This window comes from Bufo bufo, chromosome 6 (genome assembly GCF_905171765.1).
Source record: "Bufo bufo chromosome 6, aBufBuf1.1, whole genome shotgun sequence".
Taxonomy (NCBI): domain Eukaryota; kingdom Metazoa; phylum Chordata; class Amphibia; order Anura; family Bufonidae; genus Bufo; species Bufo bufo.
The window spans coordinates 94,741,615-94,755,568 of NC_053394.1; the positions used below are offsets into that span (position 1 = coordinate 94,741,615).

Consider the following 13,954-nt stretch of genomic DNA (forward strand, 5'->3'; position numbering starts at 1 on the left):
AAAAAATTAAAAAATACAGTACGGTATCCTTTTTTTTTTTTACTGCATGCCTCAGTATGGAATAGTGCAGTCTGCTGTGGTATTCTATATGGCAATAAAAAAGGTACTGACATCAGGTGAATGGGGATCTATGTATACAGAATTGTGCAAGGAGATTTTGTGGTGCACATGGCATGCAGACACTGCGGAAAGCAGGATGAATGTAGCCCAAGGAGATTGAAACAATGTGACGAACAATACGAAATTTTTAATTTTATTGAGAATACATGATTTTACTAAAACGAACATGTCAGGGGAGATGGCAGGTCCTCTTTTAAGGGAAACTCTAATTTCATGCATTTTTTTATTAAAACCCCATTGCCACTAGAGAAGGCTGTGCTGGTCTTAGAAACTGCCCGGCAAGAGATTAAATCACTTAGGACTGTATATGGTCCAGAACAGCAGATATATTGTTTGTCAGCAGACAACACACATCGCTCTTCATTTGAGACGCTGACACTGAAGGGAGGAAGAGAGCAAGGAAGCTACTGGGCATGTTAGTTCACGACTGAATGAAGGATAAGGTGGACGGGAAGGAGCAACAGCAGGGGGGCGCTACCAGAGAGGAAAACTTCATGTACATAAAACAAAGAACTATATTTTTATTTCATGTATATGTCAATAATAATTAATTTGAAATGTCCTAAATATTGCATAATAATAGGTTTTCTTTTTGTTGGATAACCCCTTTAAGAAATGGCTTTAGGGGTACTTCAGGACTGAAGAATGACAGGTATCTATGGATAAAGGGAATTGACTGCACTCTTTAGTCCATAAGTATTTATTTATATATATATGCAATTTGTCTTATGATAGGAAGCCATCATAAAAGGACCCTGTCCTTAGTCCTAGAATAGGATTCAATCTAAAAAAATAAAAAACACAACCTTCTCAGAAATGTGTAAAGTTTAATTATATTATATGCAATTGATAAGTCACAGTGAAAACCAGGAACCCCCCCACGGATTATTTACAGCGTGACAGCACATACATCCAGATAAAGTACTGAAGACCTCCTCCAGGTCTGTCCTCTCCAGCAAGACCTCCTCCAGGTCTGTCCTCTCCAGCAAGACCTCCTCCAGGTCTGTCCTCTCCAGCAAGACCTCCTCCAGGTCTGTCCTCTCCAGCAAGACCTCCTCCAGGTCTGTCCTCTCCAGCAAGACCTCCTCCAGGTCTGTCCTCTCCAGCAAGACCTCCTCCAGGTCTGTCCTCTCCAGCAAGACCTCCTCCAGGTCTGTCCTCTCCAGCAAGACCTCCTCCAGGTCTGTCCTCTCTGGCTCTTATCAGCCATGTTAACAATTCCCTGAACAAATTTGAATGGACTTACAAATGATGAATGCAAGGCGGCCAGCTGGACAGACACCGGGCTGAACGTAAGATTATTCAGACATCGATATGAAACATCCATCAACGGCTTAATTTCAAACCAGGGGAGCGTTTTACACCTGAGTGACAATGTTTGGGTTCTGCTGAAAATATTCACCCTTCGAGGGTATGTTCACACCGTGCAGTTTTGCCATGTTTTTTTTGCTACGGTTCTGCAGCTATTGGCTGACCCCCTTCCCGTCACCCGCCCCCTCTCCCCCGTGGTCTGATGTTTTGAACCCCACGACGAGGAGATGCAGCGGCGGCCATGTGTGGGCATCAGAAGGAACGTGGGTGTCAGGGGGCAAGGTAAGTACAACCTGTGTCTGGGGCCCAGGCATTATAGGGTTTAGATAACATCTTTAAGTTAAAGGATGCCCTTTTTGAATTACATTGTACACACGTGAAGGTGACGGCTTAGATACAATTTAGTCATTGCTTCTTTTATGGGTAAACACAATGGGGGTAATTTGAAAGTGATGACACATGCCAAAATTCACTTTTCTCACTGCTTTTGAAAAGAGGCCATTAAAGTGAGTGCAGCTACATGTATGGTGCATGACCATTATCAGGTTAAAGGTTTAAAAAGCCCTTGTCGGCATGATCAACCCTGTTAAACTAAGTATACTGCTTGGTGGGGTTGATCCAGTTGATAAAAATGATGTCTGTGTTGTGGAAATCGGTTGCTTTTATATGTTATGCAAATGAGGGCTTCAGTGCACTGAGGGGCATGGCCAGCAGTTAAAAGCTGAGGTACAGTGATGGGCTAGGCCTCACCCCTCACATTTGAATCCCACATTTACATAAAAAATAAGTCTTTTTTTCTCGGAAATGCCACAAAGCTAATATTTGAATCACCAGGATCTACCTAATCACAGACTCTTCACAATGCATTCAGTATCTTGCAGCAGCGAGGTTTATGTATAATTTAGAGGATATAATTACACAACTGGCAAGATCAATAAGTCAACTAACAAACAGGAAGACGATGAGCACTATCCCTCCTACAACATCCAACAAGACATTGTGAGAAGATTGGAACAAACAGACTGCTAAGCCATTACAGCTCTGGAACTAAGGTACTTACTGGGCGTCCATGAATATTCTCAAAATACAGTAGACATTTCTGGAGACTCATTTTTTCAAGATTCATTTGCTTTTTTGTCATATCCTAGTTAAAAAAGTTATTGGTTAAGTTAGGAAGGATACTAAAAGATAAATTTCAGAGAATTTTAAAAAGGGTTGTGCAAGAATAGGGGGTGGGTGGGTTGGCCACCCACTTGGCCAGACCTGTAAAGGGAAGCTGGCTCCCAGCTCCTTCTCCTCCAAGCCTGCGGTGCTCCGCTGGGCTCCCTCATTGTAAACATCCTGTTTCATATCGCCGTAGCCAATCACTGGCCACGGAGGAGACATTTTCCAATTCCATCATGTGACCATTTGTCATAACGTAAGGTCAGCAGGTCACTGTTGTGGCCAGTGATTGGATGTTTTTAGTGAGGGAGCCCCGAAGAGCATTGCTGGCCTGGAGGAGAAAGAGCGAGGAGCTGGTGTCGGGAAGCAAGCAAGTAAGCTTTCCAAGTGTGCCAACCACCCCCCCCCCCACTCCATATTCCTGCACAACCCCTTTAAGGTTGTAGAACAGCAAGTACTCTGCTATCGATTGGCTTGTTCACACATATGTGTTTGATGTAGAACACAGCCAAGCATATGGCCCAGAATTTCTTCCTTTGATCTCACAATTTCAGTTCTGTGGTATCATTTCTCTCTCATGTAACTAATGGAGTCCAGAAGAGAGCATTTAGAGGAGAAGACAGGTGATATCATAAGGCTATTGTTCCTGTGACTGGAGGGATACCAGACATCTCCACGGCAGAAGATGGATGTGTGAACAAGTGTTTATATTGGCTAAGACTTTAATAAAGTAACAAGAACTTTTAGCAATAGGTTTTGGTCCTGGCTAACTCTGTTCCCAAGATAGATAATTAGCTATAGTATTGACTATATTTATATTGTTACTTCTAAAGATAAGGACCACCTATTAATTATGCATCTGTGCATCTTTAAAAGAGCTTCAAAAAGTCACTGGAAAATGGCCGTGAGGTGGTTGGTGTATTATTTGGTATTATTCTGCTGGTACAATATCATTTAAACAAGTTTACAAACGTGGAATTCCCATATCCATCCCTAGGATATGCCATCACTGGAGGTCCAATCTATGGGACCTCTGCCAATCCCAAGAATGATGGGGCAGCAGCCCCTCTGATAATTGCTCTGCACAGTGCAGGTCCTGTCCACCTGCTGTACATGTAGCAAAGGTCTGTTCATATTAATGGGGCTGAGTTGCATGTTACTCTACAGAGCGTGACATTGACCATTACTGTGCATGGAAACTCTGTTAAGGAACAGCAGTAGTTAATTAACATAGTAGTTCCTTCATTCTGAAGACTGGGGTCGTGACATGGATATCTAATGTTAGGTACTGGAGAAAAATGGGATTCACTAACTTTGCATAAATCAATAGTACAGTTGAATTAAGAAACTTTGTAGTATATCTAATCAGAGAAAAATGCATGCTTTTTCCCTCCAGTAGCTCATTCCTCCACACCCCATCCCATTAAGGGTTCTTTGGGCACCATGTACTCTGATCCTTTAGGGAGCTGACAGTCCATCTGGTCTCTCATGATAGACTTCTCAAAGAAAGAGGCAATCTTAAGATATATTACAAAGTTTAAGATAGTCGGCAGTACTAATGAATTACAGTAAGCAAAGTTTTTTAAAAGGTTAGTCACTATTTAAATACAGAAGTTTCATACTTCCTAAACTTTTCTGGCAGGACGTCCATAGCCATGCCAGATAAAAATAATTTATTCTTTAGATCAGTGATGGCGAACCTTTTAGAGACCGAGTGCCCAAACCGCAACCCCAAAACCCCCTTATTTATCGCAAAGTGCCAACGTGGCAAGTTATCCTGAATCCTACAGTCCAATATAGTATATCTTTCATGTACTTTATCATGTAGTAGCTATAATAGCCTGTCTACATTCAGTGCGCTGCCTGTGCTGTTCATGGTGCGTCCTGCACTGATGAATGGCAGGAAAGGTCTAAGGGCATATTAGTACACTCAGACTTTTTCCAGGGTGTGGGTGCCCACAGAGAGGGCTCCGAGTGCCGCCTCTGGCACCCGTGCCATAGGTTCGCCACCACTGCTCTAGATTAACTTTAACAAACATACGATTGTGGATGTGATATAATAAAATCAACAGGTCAAAACCACAATGACACAAACTACCACCTACCTTGACATTCTCAGGAAGGTTGAGCAGCTGTCTCTTCTCCTTTAGCCTCTTCCATACAGTTTCAACAGTTTCCTCTACAGATGACATTGGTGAATTGGTGATGTCATGCTGCTCCACCACAATTGATGCCACCGGCCTTTCTTCATAGGGTTTACTTTGTGTGGCTCTTGGCACATTTTGGTCTTCAGACAATTTTAGCTTTAACTCTGAAATAAAGGCATATTGTATTTTATCCAGTGTAAAATATAATGTAATTTTATATATTTAAGCATTAAATTAATTTTATCTTACTTTTGTAATTTTACTTACACCAAATTAAGCAATTCAAGAGAATCCACAATGAGAAATATACCGTAGCTCAAAGCATCAGAATAGTGCTGAAGGATCTCATTAACCTTTAGTTTTAAATCATGTTTATATATAGTATATAAACTATTTAGTTATCTAAATATCTATCTGGATGTGCAACGGGCGCCTCACCCCAGGGCCGCTATATCGCGTCTCAGGTGTAGTAGGAAGGCCGAGTGGTGTAGTGCAGCCTAAATGTTTCTTTATGTGTCACGGTGCTCCTACCTGGATACGGCTGGACCCCAGGTTTGGCTCCGAAGCAAAAATTGGGGGAATAATTGAGGGATTCGAAAGAATAACTTGAGTCCAGACATTGAGATAAAGTTGAGCTTTACTTTGAATAAACGTTTCTTTAAACAGTTTACAGGCTTTGTCATTAAACTGGCAGGCAAACTCAACTATGCTCTATCCTTCTCTCATTCTGCTGTACGGACAAGCTGACTTGATAACTTGGCTTCTTCTTTATGCTGCACTTCACTTTTTAGCCGGACTTATCTTTGGCCAAGGAATAGGTTAGAATACTGGCAACTCCAACATGGAGTATCAACCAGCACAAACCATAACTGCCCCACCTCCTTCTGGTAGCAAGCAGGACTGGCCCACTTCTGCCTAAAGGGGGAGAATGGAATGGGGAGTTCCATTCTAAGATAGCTTTGCCAGACGGTGCTGCCACCTGCTGGTGAACCAGTAACATTACATGAAAATAACAGTTGCATAAAGATTAGGAATGCACAGTGTGGAGGACCTGGACAACAACACAGAAGATGACATTATATTAGCCCATTAGAGATGGTAGCAGTGTGCAGTAGTGGTAACACCACCCTGGGGTGTTACAGATGTCTATGTGATTATATGGATGTTTTGAGAATGATTGAACAGGGTTCTCTCTACTTCTGTTCATGTTTATTGTACTTGTTTATTTGCTTAGATCACCTATGTTTTCTGCCAGTTAAAATAGTGACACAGATTGTGACATATATCCCTTTTTCTAATAGTTTTTTTTCTGATCTTTTTCCTTGAAATGATTATGGGGCAGCCATCTTGGTTGAGCTGTTGCTAACAGCATTTAAAGATATGTCTTACAGCCTCCACAAAGTACCATAGATACAATAGACTGGAGGGGACCTTCTATGGGAAAGTTTATTAGTCATGTTCTGTGACTTGTGCAGAGGTCATTGTACAAGCAGTAGATACGTTTTGACATTCACCTACTGTGAATGGTGGATCCTCTTATCTATATACGAAGGTGATATCTATCATTGTAATCCTTCCTGTGATGAGATAACTGCAGAAAAATGATCAGTACAGATCAAAGGTGGACCTGTTATTAGGCATAGTGGTCAGTTTGCAAACTTCAGGATTTTGAATTTTAATTTAAATATAGATAGTGTTTTGGAAAATTAGAAATTGATTTAAACAATAGGTCATTTTCTGACTACACATTTTCTTTAAACCCCTGCTGCATTTACAGCGCCCCAGAATAAATGGCGCTTTAAAATAAATCATAACAATTCTTACCGCTCCTTTTACTGCTCTGTACACAAAAAGATTTAAAAAGAAATGTACTGGTCAATCAACTACTATTAATTCAGAATAAAAAGAGAACTATCATTGTAGAAAAAAAAATTGAAAACAGATTGGAGCTCTGAAGTAGATAGATATGGCTCAAAGCCTTGTGTGATTATGTGGGTATATTGATAGACTATGTTGTGGTCTAATATTCTGTGCTGATACATTTATTAACATATATTTATAGGGGATGGAGCACTGCATTTCATATATTGAGCTGCAAATTTTGTGCATAGAGAGTTATATGCTTCCATTTTGTATGCCTGCTGCCACCACTAGGGGGAGCTTAGAAGCTATTGGCATACTGTTTTATTATTTCATTCAGTGCATAAACATGTGCAGTAAGATCCTAAGCCCCCTCCAGTGGCTGTTGCAGGCAGGCAGAATTTTATGATTCAGCCGTGTCTATGAAAGGTATATTTTTTGGAGGATACATTAAATTTAGGCTGGGCACACGCAATCCAATATCTGACAATCAGGTCAATATTTAGCCCATGTAGTTTATAAGTAAAGAATGATCCCAAGGGGTGTTTTACAACACATTAGAAATCTCTAAAAGATAGTAATGGAACTGGAACCTGTCCAGCATCCACTGCCAGACTTGGCAATAGCTGCCCAATTCAGCAACACCTGGCAAACTTGCCCTGCAACAACCCTAACTACCGGGGCCCTGCCTACAGCAGAATAACTGCTCTGATAAGGGCAATACCACTCAGGAACCTAACTACTTAACTTTGAGTGGTCCCTGCAGGTGGTGTGGAATTCTTGTATTTACCGGGTAGCTGCTAGCAGGTAGAGCGGACTAGTCGAGTAGTACTAGCTGAAGTAAAAAAACCACGGTAAAATGTCAAAGCAAAACAAGAACAAGCAGAGTCAGAACCAAGAGAAACAAAGGTGAAGCAGGAGAATGGTCACTAAACAGTCCTAGGTCAAACATAGTAACAAGCAAGAGGAAGGAAAGGAGAAATCAGGTACAGCTTGATCAAAAACAAAAAAAACAGAAGAGAACCAATCCAATAATTAGCATAGAGCAGTCCACTGTAGGACTAAAGTAGAGCATAGATCCTACTAACTAGCTCTCAAGCCAAGCCTCCTTCTGCCTCTCTGCTCCAGAACAGGTAAGGTCATCAGGCTATGTATGCCTTCTCCTACCGGTTTGCCTGGCAGAGATTGTTACAAATATCTCAGCTATCTTTTCATTCTCTCATAAAAGGAAGTGATCAAAATCCTGTTAAGCTTCTAGTATGACCAGAACAGCTGGGGATACAATGTTCTGCTATTTTAGATCATCCATGGTTTGTCTATTAGATATCTAGAATTATGAGTCCAGAATTCCATTCCACACAGTACATGTGATGTGAAAAAGAAAAATTACCTTTGAGCTGTTTACGAGCCTTGGACAGGTCATTCATCCATTTCATGACTTCAGGGTTCGAGATTTTATCACTATGAGAAGGCTAAAAAATAGGTAGAAAATTACTTCTCAGACTCAGAGCATGGACAATCTTGCACTCAGCCAATCAAGAAATTACTATTAAATATGTGTTTAGTACCACTAAAATTCAGTTACTAAAACAAATCTCTGATATTTTTTTCTTGTGCTGCCTCAATGGTGCAAACCTTGATGCTCACTACCCCTTGGCTTGCTCTCTGCACTTCCTCTAACCGGGGCCACGTGACTCTATACTGACCTCCACACATCTGTTCCCAGTACACTAGTCCTTGCTGTTTATCCATTCCACAACAAGAGAATAAATTCTTCAGGAAAACTGGGAACTCGAAGTGAAGAATGCTTTTACCCTAATTAAATGGTTTCCAAAAACCATTACAATGAGGTTTTATTTGCCCGCTATATCTTCTAACCACATCTATGCATAAATAAGTGTGCTTGGAAAGATTCAGAGCAATGTGCCTTGGAGAGTGACCATGTGGATGTAAAATAGACAGAGACACTTGCAGATTCTGACCTTCATTGTAAATGGGAAACACTCTATAATAAGAGCTTGTCACATAGCACCACGGGACATTATGCCATTTCTGGAATTACAAAAAGGCATTCCTATCTCTCTGACAGAGGTCACTCTTTTGGAGACCTTATGATACTGTTGACGGTAGTTAACTTATGCTTATACTCTATTCCAAGAAAAGAGATTTACTCACACGATAGTTTTTCTCCTGCTCAAATTTATCTTCATATTTTCTGATCTTCTTCTTCAGGTTCTGGATTTGCTTGGTGAGTTGTATAACAGTCATAGGTTCTTTTGGATCTTCACAATTTCCTCTTGATGAACTTCTTGGCCTGTAGAGATGACAATACAATCAACTAGAAGAGTCAGGGGCCTATTAGACAGAGTGTTTATCGCTCAGATTAAACAATGTAAATTGCTGGTTTTCTGTGAAAAAGACAAATCTTCCTGGCTAAAAGATTATCATCAATCACCACCAAATCCCTTTGTCTAATCAGAAATATGCCAGTTTATGTAGTGTAGATGCTGTAGAGGATAGTAACTGAACTAGTTTGAAAGCAAATTACTGTATTTTTCGCTCTATAAGATGCACCTGACCATAAGACGCACCTAGGTTTTAGAGGAGGAAAATAAGAAAAAAATATTTTTCATCAGACCACAAGTCTTCATCAGGTCTCAAATCAGTCCCCCAATCTTCATCAGACCCCAAATTGTCATCAGACCTTATATCAGACCCCTAATCCTAATCAGACCCCCAACTCAGACCCACAATCTTCATCAGACCTCAGATCGGACAAAAATAAACAAAAGAACTTATCTCTTCTGCTCCATATGATGCCACCACTCCGGAGATCCAGCAGGCTCTTCCTACAGCTCTGCCCTGTGACCTGACGTCGCACAGCATTAAGTGCACGCTTAGGCCCACTACGTCCTGACACTGTACACAGTCAGGACAATCGCGGCACCAGCAGACGACTGTATAATAATGGAAGAGCTTATTAGTATTCACTTCATAAGACACACTTTCAGGGGGGGAAAAAAGTGTGCCTTACAGAGCGAAATATACAGTACTTGCATACAGCAAACAGAATAAAGTGTGGTGGTGACAGTCCAGAAGAATTTCTTTGGTTTACAAATCTATTTCTAGGGAACTTCTAGAAACGTGTGGTATTATATGAGTAGCACAGGGTAAGGCTACTTTCACACTAGTGGTTTAGTTTTCCTGTATTGAGATCCGTCGTAGGGGCTCAATACCGGAAAAAAAAGCTTCAGTTTGGTCCCCATCCATTGTCAATGGGGACAAAACTGAACTGAATAGAACGGAATGCTCCAAAATGCATTCCCATACCGGAGAGCAAACCTCAACATGTTGTAGTTTGCTTTCCGTCCTGGTATGCGGAGCAAGACAGCATGACCCCCAATGCTAGTCAATGGGGACGGATCAGTTTTCTCTGCCACAATCAAAAACGGATCCGTTCTCCATTGACTTTCAATGGAATTCATGACGGATCCGTCTTGGCAATGTTAAAAATAATACAACCGGATCTGTTCATAACGGATGCAGATGGTTATATTTTCAGTAATGGAAGCGTTTTTTCTGGACCCTGCCGGATCCAGCAAAAACACTAGTGTGAAAGTAGCCTTAGTCTGATAGCGCTGTAATGGATTACAGTAACTTTACTGCCCAGTACTTTATGTCAGGGAACTGTCATATATGTGCAGCTGAGACAAGCATACCCATACAGTAAGTGCTACCATAGTGACATTAGAGTAGGCTTTCTGTGACACTAATCCCCAAAGAACAATAACTGAAAAATTAGTGTTAGATAGAAATTTATATATATGTACATACAGGAATCATATCCTCTACCTCTCACATTAATGTTTCAGATAGTAATAAAACCAAAACTATTATTAGTAAAGAGGGGTTACTTTGGACAATCACTTTGTGTTAAAGCAGTCCTCTAATAATAAACTGACCATAGAGAGCCCATCAAGTGGACACCAGCAACCATCTATGATGTGTAGGGAGACACAGCATCAAGTTCTCAACTCCCTGCAACGCTACTGGGACTGACTAATATGAATGCGTGTAACATATGGATGTGTTGGGTCCACTAGTCAGTGTAAGAAGAAGTACTCCTTATAGCTGCTCCACTCTTTGGTTAAGAGAGTAGGGTCCCATTAACATGGGGTATTTAAAAATGTATTTTAATATTAGCTAGACAAGGTTGTTAGGTTTCTGTAACCATGATTACAATCAGAACCTTCTTTTGTACGTACAGTATAATGCTTATATTTTCAATCTTTCCAACATTTAAATTTACAATTGGGGACATTTAAAGGGGATGTCTTATCTAAACAAGGTTATCTCATATGATGCATAATGCTCTCTGCATCTCCTTTCACTACCATGTAAAAGCTCCAGGGCATGCACAGTAGTCCTGGAGCTGCTGAAGGTGACCACAGATTGCTAGCAGATGCTGAGCATTGGAAGCAAAGCAAGTGGCATAGATAAGGTATTACACCTTGTTTGGTGCACTGGGGAGACCTTTGGGAGAGAGGGGTTTGACATGTGCATTGGCGGTGCGCTTGTACAGGCAAGCACATCCCAATCACACAGGAGAAGCAGGAAGTAGGGAGCTCCCTACTGAAGTGCAAGTGAAAGTTAAATCAAGATAAGACAATCCCTTTAAGATCTGCCCCAGGGAAAGCCCTCAAAAGGCTACCTTTGGGCAAGGTTTGCATAACCCCCTTTTTAGTCAGTGTATTGAAAAACAATGAAAACAATCCAGGATGCTGCACGGGGATATTTTTGTTAGAGAATGGTGCAGATCTGTGCACACTTGTATGTTGACGTAAGACAGAGAGGGACAACTAGGAAAATAACGGACCCGGTTTATTATATTCTAGGCAGGAAAAGTCCATTCTGCATTTCCAACATGAGGGAGTTATAGAAGAAAGTAAATTATCTGCTACTGCACTATAGGAGTTAAATGTGTCAGTAGGTAACAGATAAAGCACAACCACTTACATCATGAACTGCTGAGCACTTGGTGGGGACGGCGCAGACTCAGGATCCAAGTTAAACCTTTGACTTTGACTGAAGATAGAACAGCGAGGGGACAACAATGGATTGTCTCCATCAGTGATGTGGAACAGAAGACGGCTGGTCCCAAAGCTTCGGTTCTCTTCCGCCACATGGTCGGAATCACTCTGCGACTCTCTATGAACAGATACTGGCTCTAAAATTAGAGAAGGGGAAACATTTACAGGTTTGCTTGCCTTAAATGCCTTAAAAGTCATATACATCAAATATGAACATGAATTCAGGATATTGAGGAAGCCATTTAGTTGACATATATAGAGAGAATTGTAATTTAAAGGGTTCTCCCCTTCCTTACTTGGTAAAATGGTTCCTTGCCAGTATGCTGATGGGTCCCATTGTAAGTGTTAATGTAGCGGTATTTTGTGCCCTGTATGTCCCAAAGGCTGTCTATGGAGAGTATGGGAGTTTCCTGGTTATTGTTTTTAGGCAAGGCTGGCACCACCCCTTCCTCTCTAAGTAGTTCAGTCTAGTGCAGTCATGGTGAACCTTTTAGAGGCCGAGTGCCTAAATTGCAATCCAAAACCCATTTATCGTAAAGTGCCAACACAGCAATTTAACCTGAATACTCCAATATAGTATATATGTACTTTATCATTTAGCTATAATATCCTGCCTACATTTAATGCGCTGCATGTGCCATTCATAGTGTGCCCAGCGCTGATGAATGGCAGGAAAAGTCTAAGGCATATTGGTACACCATAGACTATTTCTAGGGTGCGGGTGCCCACATAGGTTCTCCACCACTGGTCTAGTGTAAGCTGTCGATGTGCAAACAGCAAGGGAGCAGAGCTAAACAGGAAATACTCCAGCACTCTGGATTATAAGCAGCAAAGTGACAGCATATGTGCCAGCCCTTCAGGAAAAGAGCTATTCACGCTCAGAGACCATATTAGGGAAAGTGCTGAAGACCTGGCAGAGGAGGCAACACGTTTACATTGAGGATACAGACTTCCCTGCATGTTGATAGGAGCAATTAACTTCAGGTCCCAAGCCTAGGGGTGGGCGATATGGCCTAAAATCTATATTGCGATATAATTTGAAGCATGTGCGATATGCGATATATATTGCGATATATTATTTTCTTCTGTATGTATACAAAAAATACAAAATTACAAAACTTTTCAATACATTTTTAATATGTGTATTGTGTAACAGATCTTTTTCCAAACAATGTAAAGATGAAGACTAAGTGTTAGCAAAACACAAATTTCATACATGTCCCCCAGATCCAGTGCCATCAGCCCCATGGCACTTTCCATCATCATACATGTCCCTCAGAGCCAGTGCCATCAGCCCCATTGCATTTGCCATCATCATACATATCCCCCAGGGGCCCAGAGCCAGTGCCATCAGCCCCATGGCATTTGCCAATTGCCATCATCATACATGTCCGCCAAAGCCAGTGCCATCAGCCCCATAGCATTTACTATCATCAGACATGTACCCCAGAGCCAGTGCCATCAGATTTGCAAATAGATCCCCCCCCCAATCTTCCAGCCCCCCCAGAAGAATCGCTGTTATTATACTTACCTTTCCTGCAGGATGCTCTGCAGCAGCTGACTGATAGAGTCTGCAGGTGTCGCGTCTTCTTCACAGCATGCATTGGTCGGGACCTGACGTCACACACAGCGTCAGCCAGCGGGCAGACGCTGTGTGCTCGCCAGGCCCTGGCCAGTACAGCGCGGTGCGGACTGCGGAGTCGGGAAATTCACTTGTCGGCAGTGGAAGGCAATGTACATTATGGTGCTCCATAAGTAAAACGCAGACTATTAGGGCTCTGGTGGGAAGTTTGGATTCTCAGGAGCCCCAGGTGCTTATCTCACCCTCTTACTCATATTTTATGCTTTATCTTAGTTATATATTGTTGGATAGAGAATGTGTCGTATTTATTCATATCCGGACCTACCACGGGCGACCTTAGAATTTCTTTTGCCTTCTATTATATTTATTTAATGTTCTACACAGAAAGCCTGCGAGTAAAGATGTACGGCATTATTAATGCATGGAAAGGAATGTAAGTGCAAGCATATTAGGCAGAAAGCATTTCAAAAAGTAATTTCCTGCCGTGCATCTGAACTACTTTTATTTAACAAAAGACCTGTGAGATAGGCCAAAAAGAAAAAACTATTACAGTATAACAAAAGGCAAACCTTATAACTATATGGATATACAAATGGAAAATCTGCAGTCACAGTGCGCTAAGAAAAAAAAAATGACATACAATGGAGGCAGCGATGCCGTACTTTCACACAGGGCTGGAC

General features: G+C 41.5%; 1 protein-coding gene across 4 annotated transcripts in view; it reads right to left on the reverse strand.

Annotated features, from left to right (window-relative positions):
• FAM13C (family with sequence similarity 13 member C) overlaps window positions 1-13,954 on the reverse strand; it is a 187,337-nt gene that overhangs the window by 20,647 nt on the left and 152,736 nt on the right. For 3 of the 4 annotated variants that reach the window (XM_040438223.1, XM_040438222.1, XM_040438221.1), the window contains exons 7-11: window positions 11,619-11,829; window positions 8,778-8,916; window positions 7,993-8,074; window positions 4,701-4,906; window positions 2,492-2,575 (exon numbers count right to left, since the gene is read on the reverse strand). In XM_040438223.1, coding sequence (XP_040294157.1) covers window positions 2,492-2,575; window positions 4,701-4,906; window positions 7,993-8,074; window positions 8,778-8,916; window positions 11,619-11,829 — 722 coding nt within the window. The remainder of the gene's footprint in view (window positions 1-2,491; window positions 2,576-4,700; window positions 4,907-7,992; window positions 8,075-8,777; window positions 8,917-11,618; window positions 11,830-13,954) is intronic. The other variant, XM_040438224.1, reaches the window with a different exon arrangement.